The sequence below is a fragment of the Mustela putorius genome, unplaced genomic scaffold, assembly GCF_011764305.1.
Source record: "Mustela putorius furo isolate JIRA1106 unplaced genomic scaffold, ASM1176430v1.1 tig00000695_pilon_pilon_pilon, whole genome shotgun sequence".
NCBI classification, from domain to species: domain Eukaryota; kingdom Metazoa; phylum Chordata; class Mammalia; order Carnivora; family Mustelidae; genus Mustela; species Mustela putorius.
The window spans coordinates 10,249,177-10,270,256 of NW_025421447.1; the positions used below are offsets into that span (position 1 = coordinate 10,249,177).

A 21,080-nucleotide genomic window follows, 5' to 3' on the forward strand; every position below is an offset into this window, starting at 1 on the left:
AGCTCCGGAAGTGAATACAGGAGCCACAGTGATTGCATGAATTAAAGATCGTCACTGTTCAAGTTTACTCATCCACCTCTACTGGGATTGAGGCCTGGGAATGAGGCCTATTTCCCACTGCTATTTCACTTTCTTTCCCGTTAAAGTAGATAAGGAAATGGTCCCATTCCTAAAGAGCTGATTGGGGATCTTTCAATAAGGCCGTCTTCCCAAAGATCTCTAATGTTGATCGTTTCCACAGATGGACTTGGCTGGCTTGTGCCTGAAAGCCGGGGTGAAGAATCTCAGTGTGGTGTTTCTCATGACTGACGCCCAAGTGGCTGATGAGAAGTTCCTGGTGCTCATCAATGACCTCTTGGCATCTGGTAAGAAACTCTGCTCGTGAATGTAAATTCCCCCTGGAATCAGTCATCCCAAGGTGCTCCCAGGTCCAGAGAGCTAGGTCATAGAAATGAGGAAGAAGAGTGAGAGAGTAGAGGACTGGTTCAGTAAGATACTTCTAGGGTTAGCGCTGTGCCTCGTCCTGGCTCCTTTCATTGGAAAACAGACAGTAATCTTGGGGGCTCTCTGGCTGGAAATAGATCTGGGTTTTGGAAGAAGAGCATGTCTAGGGTCCGGTGACCTGCCGAGCCCAGAGAGAAGGGGCTCTTCCCTCCCCATATCCAAGACAGAAACCAGAATGTTCGCAGTATTTCAGGTAGATTAGACATTGGCAAAGAGAGACACGGAAAAGTTGCACACACGAAACTTACACAGCAGGGCAAGATTAGGCTGCTAATTTAAGGAAGGGTTCAGAACCTGGTGCAAGCAGAGAAGCAACAAGAAATGCAGAATCTCTCACGTGGTTTTCCTTGGCTTCCAAAATACTTGACTGAGGATGTCAACCGTCCCGTGACACTGTCCGTGCAAGACAGGACTTTGTCAGATAGTTCAGTTGTGATACTTTACTATTCTTATTTATTTAGGAATTCAGAAATTATGTCAGCCATTCTGGGTAAAAAAAAAATCTATGTGCACGCATGTACACATACACACACACGTATGTACACACATAATCCAAGATATATGTGCATGTATATGCCCAAGAATATAAGACAGTAGAGTACTCAGATTATGCATTTACAGCAATGGGAAGCATATATTTTTGCATCTATATTAATTAAACATAGAATATGCTTTCCTGGCTCTTAAACCGAATTCAGCATCCACAAAACTACCTCTTCATCTGGGTTAAGAAAGCAGTCAGTGCCCAGATGTTGCAGAACAAAAGTCCTGCCTCCAGTTTTCTGGCGTTTCAGAAAGCCCTGGTATCGGCCACCCACCCCCATTCTAAATACCATCTTAACATCCTATCACCTTCCTCAACAGCATTTTACCTACGACGTTGTCTCACCTTTTACTATTTTACTGAATAATGAAAGTGGGGCCAGTGGCGCTCCAGCCCTGTACCCTAGTCTAATTTCTTAAAATTCAAAAAAGGTAAAAATGTGCTTCCAAACACTTCCAGCTTTGGAAACACCAGGAATGTTGCCAGACTCACTCTATATGTCAGCTGGTGCCAATCCAGCCAGGTCACCTTCTCCTAAAATAATGTCCGAGACACAGAAGCTGATAGACTTTCACCAATGGAAATTTTCGTTCTCAATTAAGTATTTTTTTTTTAATTTTTCATTTAGAAGACAACTTTTTAAAGAGTAAATGAATTTCTGAAGCCCTGCCCAGTGAGAACATAATGCGGTCAGCTTGCTCCAAGGTCGTGAAGTTTCAAGTTCACATTTCTCTTTTAAGGCTTCTATGTAAAAATACGTTTTTACATACACCTGTTAAAATGGAGATGCAGTTACAAATCATACTTCTCTGATATTCCTCCCTTTGTTCTTAACCACTTTGACAGGGAGAATTAGAGCATATCTTAGTTCTAATTTTCCCTGTCAGGTAAATAATTTGCTAGAAATTAATTGACTGCCAGTCCAGGGAAAGCTTCAGGAATTCCTCAGGACCTCCCCCACCTCCGCCATTTTTCAATTTTATGGGGTTGTGCAATCACTCCACTCTTGGACAACACAGGGCAGACTGTGACACTGTGTCAGGCTACCTTGCCATGAACACATCCCTCTCTAGTCATCTACAAGTGCTGTTAGTTTAGAGATCAAGGTAGAGTGAATGTATGCCACTGATTCAACTCTCCCCCCAGAGCATCCTCTTCGATATTCTACTAATCTCATAGGCTCTGCAGTTTCTTTCCACAGTTTGTTAGCTCATTGTTTGATCCCTTGATTTCCTGATGCCATTTCCAAAATCAAACCAGAGTTAATCAATTGCCACCAATTTTATCCCCTAACCATTTCTGATTCCGAATCACAGCTCTCATAGCTACCACTGGTCTTTTCATCTGTTGTTTTAACCAATGTAGACATTTTTTTTTTAAAGATCTATTTATTTGAGAGACAGAGAGAACAGAGCACAAGTTGGGAGTAGGGGTGGAGAGAGAGAGAGAGAAATCTTCAAGCAGACTCCCTACTGAGCACAGAGCCTGATGTGGTACTTGATCCCAAGATCCTGAGATCATTACTTGAGCCACAATCAAGCATCAAAGGTTCAACCAGCTGAGACACCCGGACTCCCCAACAAATGTAGACACTTCTTACCTCATCCTCCACCTCCTAGACAATACCTTCTCTAATCCATTCTCCTCATTGCTCCCAAGGGGTCTTTCTAAAATCTGGTTTCTAACTGAATGCAGAGAAGATCCAAGAAAACACCCTACCTGACCTACTGTATGATCTAGTAATTCCCAACCCCCCGAGATAATACACTCTAGTGGACTTCCTTGACATCCTTACTCATACCTTCTTAAGGGTTCTTGAGACCTAGTAACACACACCAGCATCCTAAGAGCACAAAGTCTCCAAATGGCCTCATACTTTCAGCATCTTGGCACTAAAGGGTATCACATAAACCAGGTCGGCATACTTTTTTTTTTTTCTATCAAGGGTGGGAAAGTGAATATTCTCAGTTTTGTAGACAGTCTCTGTCGTAGCTACTCGACTCTGTCATCATACTGGGAGAACAACAGTAGACAATATATAAATGAATGATTGCAGTGATGACCAATAAAACTTTATTTATGGACAATAAAATTTGAACGTCCTGTCATTTTCACAAGTCATTAAGTATTATTATTTTAATTCTTTTCAACCATTAAAAATTGTATGGACCAGTCTTAGCCTGCAGGCCGTGCTCATGGAGGCAGCAGGTCAGATTAGCCTGTGGATCTGGGGTTGGGCTCCTCTATCTCCAGCATGTTATACATAAAACACCAAAAGAACCAGGATGCCTGTGTGGCTCAGTAGGCTCAATGTCTGCCTTCGGCTCAGGTCATGATCCCAGGGTCCTGGGATCAAGCCCCGCATTGGGTTCCCAGCTCGGCTGGAAGCCCACTTTCCCACTCCCACTCCCCATGCTTGTGTTCCTTGTTCCTGCTCTCTCTCTCTCAAATAAATAAATAAAATCTTTAAAAAAGAGAGAGAGAAAGAAAAAAGAAAGGACCACAGAGCAGCATAGGCAGTCAGCTCCTGAAGTCTGAGGAGTATGGGTGCTGTCATTTCCAGCTGAACGTTGCTCTTTGTAAAACTCCCCTGTACTCCCTAATTCCCAAGACAGGCTAAATACCATTTCATTTTCTTAGAGGAGTTTCCTCTGACCTCTGTTTTTATCAAATAGCAGAACAGGGTTCTTTCATTGCTAAGACCTTGGTTTTGATGAGTTATAGCTCAGAGTGTTTTATATGCATGGTCCAAAATGCCTTAATGAATGGGAGTTAAATCAAGTTTATCCAATTAAGGGAAGAAAGTAAATGATCGCTTTCATGATCATTTATTTTTTCATTCTGGCCTTTGAAATGATATGTCTAATTAGGATAAAATACTCACTGAACTCTTGGCTGGGTTAGTGTGTTCAGATCATGAAGGCCAGAAATTTGTTGGAAATAGGCATGACTTTGCTGCAGATAAAGTAGTCCGAGGCAGGGCAACAGCGTCACTGATGGATAAAATCAGAATTCCGGTCACTCGGATTAGTTGATCATTTGCCAAACTGCTCACCTTTGGGGACCTCATCCAATTCCACAAGGAGGCAACATGGGTAGGATGGCCCCGGTAGCACCTTTGGCCTCCAACATTTCTATGATGCTCACACTTCTGCGTTAGTTATGAAGGAAGGAAGAAGCACGTAGGTGTTGGAGAACTTGGAGGGGGAGATTGTATATGATTTCAGGTCCAGATGGCCTCAGGACACACCTCAAGCCTCATTCTGGGATTGGGGGAGAGCTCCTGAGGCCCATAGAATATCCCGGAGTCAACCCTGCTCACCTTTATGTCATATCCAGTGTTTCCAGGATTTTATCTCTACTAGCACTTTCTTTATCCTTTACCCGCTCAATGTCCTCTCCTTGTTGAGAAGACCCCGTTGTTTAGTGTGATCCTCCCAACTCTCCCTTTCCCCAAAGCCCATCATCATGTCTTTGTAAGTTTCTTCTCTTCCTCCAAGATGACCATCCCTCCTCCTCCTCCATCTGAGCCAAGAGCCCAACCCCTCGCCCCTGAGTTAGAACTCTGTTCTGTTCTCTTTTCCCAATTTCTGATTCTCCTTCATAGTTCTTATGCTTTCACCAACCACACTTACTTTCTTCCCTTAACGCTTTTCTGTATTTCTTCACAAACTCTTCTGGATGCGCAGAAAGCAATAATACCCCCATGCGGGTAGAAACTTCCAGCACACAGGTGCAGACTGTCTTTCCAGCGGGGTGCCCAAGATGCATGTGCAGATGGTGTCTCCAGCTAGGTGCCCAAGACGGAGATTGCTGTTCTGTCTCGTACGGGCATTTCAACTTTACAAAAAGTGCCAGGCTTCTCTCCAGACTAGTCGAATGTGTTTCCTCTCTGATCAATAGGGCCTGGATGCCAGTTTCCTCCTCACCTCACCCACACCCATGTCCCTGACATACTGGTTTTTGCCAATGGGCATGAAATGAAATCTCATTGTTTTCTTTCCCCTTTTACTTGTGACCTTGAGCATCTTTCGAGAGTTTACTGGCTAGGCCTCTTCTGTGAGTTGCCTCTTTTTGTAGTTTGCCCTTTGCTCCAGGGTTTTTGGTCTTTTTCTTATGGATTTGTACGAGTTCCTTTTATATTCTGAATACTAATGGCTTGGTCATTATAGGGGTTGTAGGTACCCTTTGAAGTCTGCATCTGATTTGTGTCGTGCTGATTTCGTTTAAATGCTGTAAAACTTAACAGTTCTTTTTAATGCCCTGTGCTGTTCCAGAGCATTCTGTTCTCTTCAACATGACAATAATTACTTCTTGTGTTTTGTTTTTAAACTATTACTGTTTGGGGGCACCTGGGTAGCTCAGGCAGTTGGGGGTCTGACTGTTGGTTTCCATTCTGGTCATGAGTTCATGGGTTGTGGGATCAAGCCCCACGTCAGTCTCTATGCTCAGTGGGGAGTCTGTTTGGGATTCTCTCCCACTGTCCCTACCCCCCAACTCTCCCTCTCTCTCTAATAGATGGATAAATCCTTAAAATAAGGATTTTTTTCAACTGTTTGACTTTTCATATTTATGTCTTTAATCCCCCTAAAATTTCTTTTTTTAAAGATTTATTTATTTCTTTATTTGAGATTGGGGGGGTGACTGGGGGAGGGGCAGAGGTTGAGAATCTCAAGCAGACTCCCTGCTGAGCAGAGAGCCAACACGGAGCTCAGTCTCATGGCCCTGAAATCATGACCTTATCCAAAATCAAGAGTCTGACGCTAAACCCACTGAGCCACCCAGGTGCCCTTTAAAATTTATAGAGTTCTAATTTTAATTTTTAATCTTAATACTGGATTATCCTAACATCACTTATTGATTAATCCACCTCAAGACTGCAACTTATTTTTAGTATCAATTTTTTAATTTATAATTGGGTCTGTTTCCAAGGTGTTACCCTTGGTGTTCTATTTGTCTGGCCCACACCAATTTCACATTGTTTTAATTAATAAAGTTTTATAAGGAGACTTAATTTCTGTCGGGCAACTCCTTCCCTCTGGTTCTTCTTCAGAAATGTCAGGGCTGTTGCTTACCCTTTGTTCTTCTCTGTACATTTTAGAGTATGCTTGTCAGGATCAAGAAAGAAATGCGTTGGATTTTGTTGTTGTTGTTGTTAGAATTGTATCATTATGATGGGGGTAATACCGAGTCACCCTCCTGTGAGCATAGTTTCTCTTCCCATTTATTTACCGTTCTGTTTATGCCTTTCAAGTAGTATGTTATTGTTCTTACACCATGATCCTGCATATCTTTTCATATATTATTACCCACCTTATAGTTTTGTTGGTACCCTAAATAACTTTTAAAATAACATTTGGTGGGTGGGGGGCACTTGGCAGGCTCACTCAGGGTGTATGACTCTGAATCTCAAAGTTGTGAGTTTGAGCCCCATGCTGGGTATAGACCTTACTTACTTACTGGCTATAGACCTTACTTAAAAATAATAAAATCTTCAAAAAAAAATTTTAAAAAGTAAAGTAATTTTCTTGGCTTGAGTACAGATGCCCTTTGATTTCCAGTTGGCTTTGTGTCCCTCAAGCTTGTTCTTGAACATGCTTGTAAGTCCTGGTGGTTTATGTATATATTCTCTTAGATTTTCTATGTAGAAAATTAGATTTTGAACAATAATTTTATGATTGCCTTAGCTATTCTTATACATATTCCTTTTCTTGATTTTTTGTATAGTCTAAGACCTCCTGTATAACATTGAATAGGAAACATGATGGCAGTTATGCTTGCCTTGGTCCTGATTTGAAAGAGAATATTCTAGGATTTCACCATTTGATATAATGTTTGCTTTGGGTCTGTGATAGACATCTATTATATAGGTTAAGAGAAATCTTAATTATTCCTAGTTTGCTAACAGTATTTGGAAATTTTATGTATCTCTATAATAGTAATGTATTACTTCTTTAATCTATTAATGTAGCGAATTATTCTCATAGATTTCTCTAAGACTTAACCATCATTGCTTTTCTGGAACAAACGTTGTTTGGTCATCATATATTTATTTTTATATATTTAATTAGGATTTTTTAAAAAGATTGTGTTTATTTATTTGACAGAGAGAGACATAGTGAGAAAGGGAACACAAGCAGAGGGAGTGGGAGAGGGAGAAGCAGGCTTCCTGCTGAGCAGGGAGCCTGATGCGGGGCTCGATGTGGGGCTCAACACGAGGCTCCATCCCAGGAATCTGGGATCACAACCCGAGCCGAAGACAGCCGCTTAACCAACTGAGCCACCCAGGTGCCTCTACTTAGGATTTTTAAAACGATTTATCCATCATACACTGCCTTACTAATACAGGATTTTATTTAACTTTCAGAACTTTGCCAATCTTGAAAAAATTATAATTAGGCATACTTTTCAAAGTACACTTCTATTACTACGAGTGAAGTTGAGTGTTCATATGTTTGCCAATCTCATTTGTACAAACAAAAAAGTAAACATAGTGTTGATGTACATTTCTGTTACTACAAGTGAGGTAAAGCATTTGTTCATATATTTAAGAGATATTTGTATTTCCTATACCATGAGCTCTCTTTTTGTATGCGTCACCATATCTTAAAATGGCATTATTTAATTTTTCCTTTTTAAAAAAATTTTTTTAATTTTTTTAAAAGATTTTATTTATCCACTTGACAGAGAGAGAGCAGAAGTAAGCAGAGCAACAGCCAGAGGGAGAGGGAGAAGCAGACTCTCCACTGAGCAGGGAAGCTTGATGTGGGGCTGGACCCTAGGACCTTGGGATCATGACCCAAGCCAAAGACAGCTGCTTAACTGACTGAGCCACCCAGGCACCCCTAACTTTTTCCTTTAATGGAGGAGAGTTTCTTTACATATTAAGGAGATTAGCTATTTAACTATAATTGGAGAAAATATGTATTTTCTTTTTTTCACCTTTTAAAAATTTTTAGATGAGAACATTTAAGTTCAATCTCTTAGCAAATTTCAGTTATACAGTACAGTGTTACCAGCTATAATCACCACGTTATATATTAGATCCTAAGACCTTATTCATCTTATAACCAAAAGTTTGTGCCCTTTTATCATATTCTGTCTGTTTCCTTCAACCCCCAAGCCCCAGCAACCGCTTTCTACTCTGTTTCTATGAATATTTTATTCCTTTTTTTAAATTTTTATTTATTTTTATTTGATTTCTTTTCAGTGTAACAGAATTCATTGTTTATGCACCACACCCAGTGCTCCATGTAATCCCTGCCCTCCATAATACCCACCACCAGGTTCCCCCAACCTCCCACCCCCCCACCCCTTCAAAACCTTTAGATTGTTTTTCAGAGTCCACAGTCTCTCATGGTTCATCTTCCCCTCCAATTTCCCTCAACTCCCTTCTCCTCTCCATCTCCCCATGTCCTCCGTGTTATTTGTTATGCTCCACAAATAAGTGAAACCATATGATAATTGACTCTCTCTGCTTGACTTATTTCACTCAGCATAATCTCTTCCAGTCCCGTCCATGTTGCTACAAAAGTTGGGTATTCATCCTTTCTGACGGAGGCATCATACTTCATAGTGTATATGGACCACATCTTCCTTATCCATTCGTCTGTTGAAGGGCATCTTGGTTCTTTCCACAGTTTGGTGACCGTGGCCATTGCTGCTATGAACATTGGGGTACAGATGGCCTTTCTTTTCACTACATCTGTATCTTTGGGGTAAATACCCAGTAGTGCAATTGCAGGGTCATAGGGAAGCTCTATTTTTAATTTCTTAAGGACTCTCCACACTGTTCTCCAAATTGGCTGCACCAGCTTGCATTCCTACCAACAGTATTAGACACTTCTCCAATGAAGACATACAAATGGCTATCAGACACATGAAAAAATGTTCATCATCACTAGCCATCAGGGAGATTTGAATTAAAACCACATTGAGATACCACCTTACACCAGTTGGAATGGCCAAAATTAGCAAGACAGGAAACAACATGTGTTGGAGAGGATGTGGAGAAAGGGGAACCCTCTTATACTGTTTCTATGAATTTGGCTGTTTTTTGTGTTTCAGTTTCATTTGTTTGGGGGTGCTTTTTTGTTTTGTTTTGTTTTTAGGATCCCACATGTAAGTGATACCATGCGGTATTTTTCTTTCTCTGTGGCTTATTTCACTTAGCATAATGCCCTCCAAGTCTACTCTGTTACTGCAAATGGCAGGATTTCCTTTTTTAAAGCCTGGATATAATACTCCTTTATATATGTCACATTTATTTGATCCATTCATCTGTTGATGTATGCTTAGGCCGTTTTTTAATGTTGTAGGTATTGTGAATAATGCTGTAATGACCAGAGGAGTATGGATATTTCCAAGATCTGGGTTTTTTTCTTTCAAATATATACCCAGAAGTGGAATTGCTGGATCACCTGTACTTGTTCTATCTTTAATTTCTTTGGGAGCCTCCATACTGTTTTCCATAGTGGCTGTACCAGTTTACACTTCCACCAACAGTGCACAGGGGTTACTTTTCTCCACATCCTCATCAACACCTACTATCTCTTGTCTTTTTGATAATAGCCATCCCAAAAGGTGTGAGGTGACATCTCATTGTAATCTTCATTTGCATTTCCCTAATAATTAATTACATTAAGCACCTTTCCATGTATGTGTTGGCCATTTGTATGCCATCTTTTGGAAACATATTATAATTGGTCCTTCATGTTTGCTTTTGTTATACTTTGCCTATGTTTTCGCCAATCCATTTTTTTCTATTTTTTTTATAAATTTCTTATTTTTACATAAAATGTATGAATTTAGATGCACCAAATTTATCTTTCTTTTAAAACATAACAATTTTGAGTTATACTTAGGAAGACCTTCCCCATTCAGAGGTTATCAAAATATTTCCCTCCTGTCTTCTGCCATTTTTATGGGTTTATTTTTTATTGATCCATTTGGAATTTATCCTACTGTGTAATGGAATATAAGGATCCAACCATAGTATTTTTTTTCCAGATCCCAGTTTTTCTAATACCCTGTATTAAATGTTCATTTTCCCCATTGATTTTAAGATGTCATACTTATCATATACTAGGTTCCCCAAAACCATTCATGCTCTCTCCCTTTCTTCTTCAGTAGGAAGGGATAGCTCATTCTTCATCAATATATGGATTTATGTGTTTTTCTCTCATGGCTCCTTTCACTTATATTTATATTATAAGTATTTTACATCTGTTTTATTTCTCCTACTAAATATTAAGCTCCTCAGAAGCAAAATTTATCCTAACAGTAGTTAGTAAATAAATGTTTTAGGTAAAAGAAGTAAAGAATTGAGAGCTCTTCTGTTACGGGCTGCTAGCCCAGGACAAAAGAATGCCATGTACTCTTTTTTTTTTTTTTTAGATTATTTATTTATTTATTTGACAGAGAGAGATCACAAGTAGGCAGAGAGGCAGGCAGAGAGAGAGAGAGAGAGAGAAGCAGGCTCCCCGCTGAGCAAAGAGCCCAATGTGGGGCTCGATCGCAGGACACTGAGATCATGACCTGAGCCGAAGGCAGCAGCTTAATCCACTGAGCTACCCAGGCGCCCCAATGCCATGTACTCTTGTTCCATTCTTTAAAGTATCATGCCTCCACCTGCACTGAGTTTGGAGTATATACAGTGTCTGTCCAATTCCACCAGCAAGAGTGGTGGGACATGGGGGACATGGCCAAAAAATCATAGGCCCTGTGTCCCAAGTTTGGATAGCGTCTCACGTTCTATTGTATCATGCAGAGAGATGCCAAAGCCACTCATCTGTGTTCCATTTCTCCCAGGAGAGATCCCAGACCTCTACTCTGATGATGAAGTTGAAAACATCATAAATAATGTGAGGAATGAAGTCAAGAGCCAAGGTCTAGTTGATAACAGAGAAAACTGTTGGAAGTTCTTTATAAATCGGGTCCGACGACAACTGAAGGTATAGAAAGATTTACTGCCCAGGATAGGCAGACCAGAGATGGTTCATGAGATCCTCTGCTGTTATTTTGGACAAGCTGCCCTCATAGATTATACTGGGAGTGGGCAGGGAGGGTGGAGTGCCCTTCTTCACCTGAGCAATTTTGCAAGGCTGCCCTTATCTGCTTCAAGGGCAATAGCCTCTCCCTTGGCTCATGCAGTCCCAGCTTTCTTAATTTCTTGGCTAGAAGCCTGGCTAGTATTGACAGATTTTCTTCTTCCTCTGTTGGATTTTTTTCCTGACTTTCTGGGAAATAACCCAAAGCTCTATCTGCCTCACTATGAGTATCTCCCTGATGCCCTCTTGGTTCTCCCCGCCCTCTAATTTCTCAGGTGACTCTCTGTTTATCCCCCGTGGGGAACAAGCTGAGAGTCCGCAGCAGGAAGTTCCCAGCCATTGTGAACTGCACGGCCATCGACTGGTTCCACGAGTGGCCTCGGCAAGCACTGGAGTCCGTCAGCCTTCGCTTTTTGCAGAACACAGAAGGCATCGAGGTGAGAGGGCAGAGGAGATGCTCCTCAAAGTCCCGCCCACCTGGTGTACAAGGAATTCCATGTCCAGAGTTTCAGGGTTCAAGTTCGGGCTTGAATAGACTTAGTGGAACAGAACTTCCCATGGGATGAGGCCATGAGTGGGGCAGGCCATCACCTCCGTCTTCACATCCAGACAGTCTTTTTATTTTCCACTTTTCAATTTCAGCCCACAGTCAAGCAGTCAATTAGCAAGTTCATGGCTTTTGTCCACACGAGTGTCAACCAGATGTCTCAGTCTTATCTGACCAATGAACAGCGCTACAACTACACAACTCCCAAGTCATTCCTGGAGTTCATCAGACTCTACCAGAGCTTGCTGCACAGAAATGGAAAAGAGCTCAAGTCCAAAATAGCGCGTCTCGAAAACGGGCTGCTGAAGCTTCACAGCACCTCTGCCCAGGTGGGTGATGGTCTTCCTTCGCCCCTGCCTTCTGGACACTGAGAGGGAGTGGGAGCACACCATTCCAGGAAACTGGAGGGATCATGGTCCAGGCCTGAGAATCATGTATGGTTTTCCAGAGGCCTCGGTGTCATCAGACACTGTTCCAGGAGTTAAGGCTGAGCTCCCCCTGCAGAAGGGCCCACTGTGAGCTTTAGGTCTGGTCTGCTCCCACGTACTGATGATGGAGTCCTCCAGAGCACCTCTTTAATCTTGCTTGTTACCACTCTCCTCCTACCTTTCTTCTCCTACCTTCCTTTCCTCTCTGGCCGGCTTCCCTTCTGTCTTCAGAACCAAAAGAGATGAGTGGTTGGGAGAGACAGTTGCAGAACTATACCAGTTTTGTTTTTCTTTTTTTAAAATTTCTTTGTATTATCTGTCAAAGCACCATCAGATCCTGACTTCTTAAATCCTGTCACATTTCTTGCATTTCTTCATATATTCCTCTGTGGTTGGCCATCAAAAGGAGGTCCCTGTTGTTCTGTCCTTGTAATATATTTCTACTTACTTTTCCAAAGGGAACAAGTTTGTTTCAATTTCCTGCTCCTCCCTTGAGAATTGGAGGACAATTCTAGCACATTCTCTGCCCCTGCGCATGCCCATCAGACATTGCCAGCCCCTTGATGGCCCCCTCCTGTGCTCTGTTTGCTGGCTGCAGAGCCAGCCTCTCGTGAACATGGTGTGGTTTTCTTGCATTTGCACCATTAAACTAAATTGTGATCAACTTAATTCTTGGGCATCCCATGTTCCTACAGAGATCTAAGCCTTTTGCTCATTGTCATCATTTCAGAGTTTTGTTTTTGGCATAACTGTCGAATTTGCTTCTTCTGACTTGTCCTCTCTCCCCACTTTAGTTTCTTGAATCATAGCTTCAATATGTTGAGAGGATTTCAGTTCATTTAGTGGGATTCCGTAAGCCCTTGCAATCTGTTCACATAGAGTTTCTTCTGCTTGGGCCATTTTTCTTCTGTTATCTGGTTTTGTTCATCTGCTCTGGCCTCTCCTCCAGGAGCAATGATTTGCCAGATGGCTTCTCTGTGCCCTATATCTACTACGTCCTCACTCATTGATCTCATCCTTTTGGCTTTTTTCACTTCTGGGTTCTAGGAGAACTTTTCAAGTTTACCTTCAACAAATCTAATTTAACAGTGGGTAATATGGCTTCTGCTTATGTTTCCAGGGACGACTTTACTTATGCTATTACATTTTTAATATCCTAACAACCCTTCCTCACCTCATCGTTTTCTCCTTCCAACACATCCTATTGCTTTCTTTTCAGCCTGTTTTCCTGCAACTTTGTCGCAGACACCATCCTACCGATGATGGCAGACAGCCTTCTCGATGTATTGTCTAGATCCGGTCGTGCGCCATCTTCAGACCTGTGTTCTTCTTAGTCTCCTGGATGCCTTTCCCTTCCTTGTTCTGTATTTCTGAAAAGACCCTTTTCTTCTTTTACTTTTTTTACTCTCAGGCATGGTGAGATCTGTTCAGACTTGGTGTTTGTCCACATGTGACGTGTAACAATTGTCCATGACGCTCCTCTGTGTCCATTTTGTCGTGACCACACCCCTTCCCAGAGCTACAGTTCTGGGCAGACCCAGGGACACAAATCCCAGCCAAGGCCCTAGCCATTTACCTGGCATGTACCTTTGTTGTAGAAAGATGGCATCTTCTCTCCCAACACTTTTCAGTACTCTCAATCTCTGAACTTCTAGAAAACAGCATGAGATAGAATCCCAGAATGCAGTCCTTCCCAGTTATCTTTAACATCTGTCACTTCTTCCTCTACCTGTCTCCCACCACCAACCTATGGTGCCCTCAGAACACTGACTCCCCAGCATCCCCCATTGTCCCTCCCCTCACCTGTTCTCTGGGAATTATTGATCATCCCAGTAGAAGACTGGTTGTACCAGGTGAACCCAGCTCTGTCTGCCTGTAGCTAGCGGAAGAGCCTCCCCAGTCCCAGCATCAATCTTGGTCTCTTCTCCTTCAAAATTCTCTACTTCAATGAGATGTGCTTTTACCTACCTACCCAATTATCTAAAAATCAGGGAATTACCTTAGATTCTTCTCCTTGTCTCAGTTGAATTAACAAATCCTCTACTTTCATATATATATGTCTCAAAATGTACCCCTCTTGCTGTATCCCCGTTTTCAATGCCTTGATTTAGACACTTATTACCTGGATGATTTCAACACATCGAACTCCGCAATGTCTCCCCCATCCCAAACCTGCATCACCAACAATTTCTCACGTGGCCCATCAGCTTGGGGTTGTCCTTGATGCTTCTCCTTTCTGTCACACGCCCTGTGCCCAAACATCAGAAAATCGCTGTCGGCTCTAACTTCAGATATGCCCAGAATCCTAGTGCTGTGCACCTCCTGTGCTTCCACGCCCCTGATCTGGGCCACTGGCATCCTTAACCCAGGCAACCAGAGCTCCTTTCTAGCTCATCTGTCTGCTCCTTTTGCCCATCTTTGGTACATCATCCACAGAGTCGCCAGAATGATGCATTCAAACCCTAAGTCAGAGCATGTCACCTTTCTGCCCCAAACCCCGAGATGGCTTCCATTTCCCTAGTTAAAATGGCACCCCAAGCTTCTCTGCCATGGTACCCTGCAGACTCTCAGCCCTCACCTCCCACTACCCTATGTCCATAACGTTCCTCTCTCTCTGGCTGTGCCACTGCTGTGCTCTCTCCTCAGACAACACTAGGCCTTTGCACTGGCTGTTTCCTCTCCCCGGGTGTTCTTCCCTCTCTCACCCCATGGCTCACTGCCTCATCTCCTCCTCTTTGCTCAAATGTCACCTTCTCAGTGAGTCCTACTCCGATGACCCCATTTTCAGTTGCAACCCCACACCACCCCCATGTCCCTTATTCTGCTCTACTTTATCTTTTTCCCAAAGCACTTACCCCACCAACATGCAATTTACTTATTTGTTATCTTTTTTTTGTGGTGTCTATCCCCATCTGTTGGACACAACCTCCATTAGGACCAGGATCTTTATCTGTTTGGTTCACTGATGTGTCTGATGTGTCTAAAACAGTGCTTGGACAAAGTGGGCACTCATTAAATGTTTGTTGAATGAATGAATGAATGAATGAATGAATAGATGGTTCCCCCTACTGTATTCTAGACGCAATATCCAATAGAAATATCCTACTGGTCATATACGCAAACTAAATTTTCTAGTAGCTGTACCAAAGGAAGTAAAAGGAATAAAAGGAATTTAATTCTGACCGTGTATTTCAATCTTACATAATTACATCATATATTTTAAGAATAGGTTTATTAAACCCAACACATCCCAAATCTTATCATTTTAACAGGTAATCAATGTATAAAAACGTTATCAATGAAGTATTTTTTTTCTACATGTCTTCGAAAACTACTGTGTGTGGTTATACTTACAAAACATCACCACTGGGACAAGCCACATTTTAGGTGCCCATTCATTAGGTGGGGCTGGCGGCTACCAAACCAGAGGGATATTGAAGAGATCTTTGCTGTTGGAGGGATCTTTGCTCAATCCACAAGCTTAAGTCTTCTCTTCTGTGGACATTAATGTTTTAGACACGACATTGCAGATTCTCTGGACTTTCTAGAACTCTCAAACTGTATCTTTGCCCATGGGCCATCCTTTCCTCCCCGCATCTACCCCCTCGCACCCCAGCATCCAGCACTTCTTACTGGTTGTGATTGTCCCAGATCTCCACAGCCTGTTCATGTCTCTGGGTTTTTACATCCGCCCCTGCCCTTGTCAGCTTGTCTCTGTCAACACCTATGTGGTTTGCTACCCCTGCTCCCAGAAGCCCTTTCTAAGCTCTGAGAAGCTGTGCCTTCCCATCTCTGAGGTCCCATCCCCGAATTATATTTCTTCTCTTGTATATGTCATGTCACACCACCAGCAGTCATTTAAGCGCAGACACCAGGATTCATTGGCTCATAGTAGGTGTTCTATAAACGTGTAGATAAAGGGCCATATGGGTAGATCAAACGGCCAGGGAGGCAACCAAACGAACACTTTCTAAAGTCACCTACAAGCTCAGAATGGGGCTGGAGGAAGGGCTCCCCAATACTGTAGACATGGTATGTATTTCATACTCATGGATGGTTACAAGGATGATTCTTCTTATAAAAATGGTGTCTTGGCTTCCTAACTCTGTTGTAAACCTTTCATCTGAAATTGTTCCTTAGATAGAAAAAGCCTTAAGTATATTTTCATAATCTTGGTATAAGGGTAATGATTTGGATTATGTGGTATCATTCCTGCTACTCACATAGGACAGTTTGGGGGATTCATAATCTTGTGGCTAAATGAATCTCACAACCCTGGCTCAGATGGACTCCAGATTTCTTTAGCAACAATAGCAGTGTTAGGAGTAGTAATTGGACTGGTGAGAATGACAATAATTAATAATTGTATGGTCATCCCAAGTTGATAAATTTTAGACATTATTTCATGCTTAGACTCAAGGGGACATAAACGTAACTTTATTTTTCTATAACTGAATTTAACTTAGCTAGAGAGCTGCCTTTTTCATTTAAGAATAAAAAGTTCTTTTTCTTATAAAGATTATTTATTTGAGAGAGAGAGAGTGAGTGCACAAGCCGGGGGGAGGGCCAGGGGGAGGGGAAGCAGACTCCCCACAGAGCGCGGAACCCAACACAGAGCTCAATCCCATGATCCTGAGATCGTGACCTGAGCTGAAACCAAAAGCTGGACATTCAACCAGCTGAGCCACTCAGGCGCCCCAGAAGTAGAAACCTCCTAATCTTGCATTTCAGGTTGCCTTGGTCACTTCAAGTTAGAAACTCAGTCTCTGAAGGGCAGTTGGTTCAGAGTCTAAATCTAACTTCGGGCTGTTTCCCTGTGAAGGGTCTTTTGCTCCTTCCCATCTGGGCAGTGGTGGTGGTCATGGCTTCAGGAGGCAGTGGTGAAGCCCCATGCTGTGGTCTTCTTGCTCTCACTGGCTCTGCTGACGGTGGCCTGTTCTGCTGGGTCTTTGGGCAGCCTTGTCTGTCTTTGCTGCTGCCTCAGATGAGAGCTTCACAGCTGGCGTCCCTTCTCCTCCATTCCTTCTCTTGGCACAGTCAGAACTCCCAACTCTGACTTGGGATCTCTCTCTGTCTCCTTCTGGCATCTTCAGAACCCACTGTCATCCCTACTCCGTATTTGGCTCATGAGGAAGAGGGGCTGTTGGGTTGAAGAAATGTTCATAAAAGGCCTACATATTTTTGCCAATTCCCTGCATATAAGATTTACTCCCCAAGTCTGTCTGTCTGGAGACTCTTAAATTCGGTTTATCCTGGGGTTTCAAATAATCTCAGGCCACCGAATCTACCTGAAGTTGATGGTTCAATAATTCACCATGATGTATTCATCAGGACTCTTTCAGTTACAAATGAAAAAAAAAAAAAAAAAAGAATTCAAGTTCACTTAGCATTAAAAAGAAAAGTAGAAGAAGAAAGAAGGAAAAGACAGGAGATAGAGAAAATTTTTTTTGAGATTACATGATGTATTTGGCAGCTAACCAAAATCCAGCTGAAGTTGGCTTAGACCGAAGAACAACAACAACAAATAAAACCAAGAAAATTCAGGGACAGGGCTGAATCTGGACAGGACTGGAGCTAGATCCTCCCTAAACATCCCTGTTCAAGCAAGCGACCCCCCTGAGCTCTGGCAACCTCGGAATCACATTCTGTCTGCTTCGCAGCCCCCCTGTAAGAAGGAGTTCGCCTTTCCCAGGATTTTCTGCCAAGCTCCTGGGAAAATGGTCAGTGGCTCTGACTGGCCTCTTCCGATCATCGTTCTGCCCACACATGAACCATTCTCTGGGACTTGGATATTCTCCTTGGCCAAGCGAGGTTCAAAGGACAACCACTAGAATCAGCTCCACCCAGACTATGAGGACCTGGGAAGGGAGAACTCCCCAAAGGAAATTCAAACTCTGTTTCCGAAACAGGGCTGAGAAGTTGTTATTAGGCAGATAACCATGGGTCCACCAGAGATGGGAACCCTCTCCATCTGAGAGGAGCACCTACGTGAAGCGTGAATTCATATGAGAACATGGTGGGTGAGCAGAGGGACTCAGAGGAAGAGGGAAAATAGCCCTGGGCTTCCAGACCTTGGCTCAGTGGGGGTTGCTGTGGGTTTTCCCAGGTTCCTCCTTCTGTGGCTCTGAGGAGAAAGGCCTGGGAGGCTTAACCTTTCTCTTTAGTATCATGTTCCTGATCCTTGAAGAAGGGACCGTCTCTCACCACCAGCCTCTTGTCACGCCACTCAGTTGACAACCCCTATCCCCCCAATAAACACTCATGGGGCTGGCAAGACTGGGGAGAGACTCCCTTTGCTGGCTGTGACATTGTCCTTCTTGTTCCTCCTATCCGGGGGCGGGGGGGGGGGCGTGTCTAAAGAGAAGAGAGCCAAAGAGGGGCTCGAATGCTTTGAATACGGGAAAAGAGAAGAGGAAATTTTAACTTGACCTTTTTCAACATACCATTCTATGGCAGAAGAGCCAGAAAATGAGCCTGACTCACACCCTCCCTTTAGCTACGTGGGGAATACCTCGTTCTGACAGGCGGACCCTCCTGTCACAGCTTAAGAGCCATAAAGCTCCCTTCACAGTGCTGGTGATTATTTACCTTGGACCCTAGGTCATGAAGTCTATGTGCAATCAGCAAAACAAACAAACAGGCAAAAAACAACAACAATAAAAACCCACAAAAACAAACCAAAGGGGGGAAAAAAAAAACCCACTCCAATTTTCTCAAGTCTCCCAAGATTTAAAAAGGAACAAAAAGTTACTGGTGTGTGTTCCGACTGCGGTGATTATGTGGTTCAATCATTTTGGTTTACAATTGCATCTTTGTCCTTGTAGAAATAACTCCCTGGAGCTGAACAACGGGAGATAGAAACAGATTAACCTTCCGGCACGGGTATATAAGACTCGTTCTGGGGAGCAGGCCTTCATTTGAGGTTAACAAAAAGTCTCCAGTTCCCACAAATACACAAAATTAAAGAGCATTCTCTCTCCCCACCACCCCACCCCTCCGCCTTCCTTTTCTTCTCTTTTGATCTGCCATGAAAAGGGAATTACTGGGCAGCATCTAGGCCTCTGTTTTCTTTCTCCCCTTCTGTATTTTGCATCATAAAGCTTTCCAATCTGCTTGGCATGTTTCAGGAGCTCTGAAGTCATCCTCGGTTGCTGCATGGAAATGGGCTGCAGGAAAATGAGACACAGGAGGTCATCCTGCAATGTAAAGTTTATGGGCCATATTGCAAAGACAAGTGGCTTTTTTTACTTCCCAGAAAGAACCAGATCTGAGGAGGCTTCTCTTTGCATGTCAAAGGGCCATAAAACCAGACCAGTGACTCTCAGAGGTTGGAGAAGGGCCTCTGTTATCACCACGAGGGCCCACAAAAACACAGATCGCCTGGCCCAGTCCAGAATTCCTGATTCAGTAGGTCTGGAGTGGGCCCGAGAGTTTACATTTCTAGCAAGTTCCCAGGGGCTGCTGCTGCTGCTGCTGCTGCTGGTCCCAGAACCACACTGTGAGAAGCAGCACCCTCCACTTGACTGATTGAAACAGAGAAAACCATTCCTCCTACAGCAGATCATAGAAATAGACCGTTCCTACGTGCTAATGTTCCCAGCACTTCATTCTTTCCTCCAAAATGCATATGAATCCAGAGGCTGGATGGAGAGCCCTGCTGGGTTCTGGTCTGGCCACTGGAATTCTCTCTGACGGTCATCTCTCTCTCGTAAGGATTGTGGGAATAGACTAAGAGCAACCAAGTAAGAAGAAGGTACTGCTCTCTCTTCAGAGCTCGCTCTAACTCGCTCTAGCTGGGAGTCAGCCCCCGGCACCTGGGTTTGGGCAGAGACTCAAAGGCAGGCAGGCAGAGGGGTGGGAGAGCTTCATGGTGGGAAGAAAGGCGAGGTATGGGGTGTGTCCAATGGAGGCTAGGGGCCTGCGGAAGCTGGTGGCAGGTGCCCCAGGATTGGGTGCCCAAGTGATCAGATAGGGGAGCGTGTCTGACCTTCTCTGGTCAGTCCTAAGTTGGCAGTTGGGACAAAAGTTAAGGAAAGGGTCCGCTCTTAATCTTAATTGTTACAGAGGCTATTTATTGTTTGCCTTCCTGGATTGTTACGGAGATGGGAGTCTGACTTCCTACCTGTCTGACTGACTTAGAGACAGCAGACTGGCTTCCTGAGCTAGTGATGGTACATAATGGGCCGATCTCCCGGGCACCAGGAGAGTCACGGTTGTGGGTCAGATTTCTGTGTTTATACACAGTTTGGCAACTGTCTGTTCCCACATTCAGTCGCTTGCTCAGTTCTCGGCATACCTCACACTGGCCAATGTCCATTAAATAATGACTGATTTTTATGACATGAGGCACACGGAGTTCTATAAGAGGCGGGCTCCGATATCCATGAGAAGCAGCCTACGTCTTGTGGGCATCAGGGAGAAAGAAAGGTCAGGACATGCGTCGCTTAGAATCTTCTATGACGTCTACTGTAGAGGGAGTCCAGGGTCCCTCTCCTCTCCCGGGTCAAGGCACTTGGCTCAAGAGAAGAGCTCAGCTTTGCGCCTTCCTTCCATCAGGAGTTGTCATTTTTCCCCCCCGAGAGGTCAGATCCCCAGGGGGCCCCCCCCATCCCCTCCAAAGCCCCATTGCTCCCGCTAAGCCCGGGGCCTCTCTGCGGCAGGTGGATGGCCTGAAGGCCAGGCTGGCCGCGCAGGAGGGGGAGCTGAGGCAGAAGAATGAAGACGCCGACAAGCTGATTCAGGTGGTTGGCGTGGAGACAGACAAGGTGAGCAGAGAGAAGGCCATGGCCGACGAGGAGGAGCGGAGAGTGGCCCTCATCATGCTCGAGGTGAAGCAGAAGCAGAAGGACTGTGAGGAGGACCTGGCCAAGGCAGAGCCGGCGCTCACGGCAGCCCAGGCGGCTCTCAACACCCTCAATAAGGTGAGAGGATCCAGTGTCCATCTGTCCCATCTGCTTACCCCTCCTGGGGGGCGTGGGGGGAGCTCCTGTGACCCAGACAGCACAGCA

General features: G+C 43.8%; 1 protein-coding gene across 3 annotated transcripts in view; it reads left to right on the plus strand.

The window, feature by feature from the left end:
- Window positions 1-21,080, plus strand: part of DNAH9 (dynein axonemal heavy chain 9) — a 313,471-nt gene that overhangs the window by 189,743 nt on the left and 102,648 nt on the right. For all 3 annotated transcript variants that reach the window (XM_045083402.1, XM_045083401.1, XM_004760150.2), the window contains 5 exons: window positions 242-365; window positions 10,859-11,001; window positions 11,373-11,534; window positions 11,740-11,973; window positions 20,733-20,993. In XM_045083402.1, coding sequence (XP_044939337.1) covers window positions 242-365; window positions 10,859-11,001; window positions 11,373-11,534; window positions 11,740-11,973; window positions 20,733-20,993 — 924 coding nt within the window. The remainder of the gene's footprint in view (window positions 1-241; window positions 366-10,858; window positions 11,002-11,372; window positions 11,535-11,739; window positions 11,974-20,732; window positions 20,994-21,080) is intronic.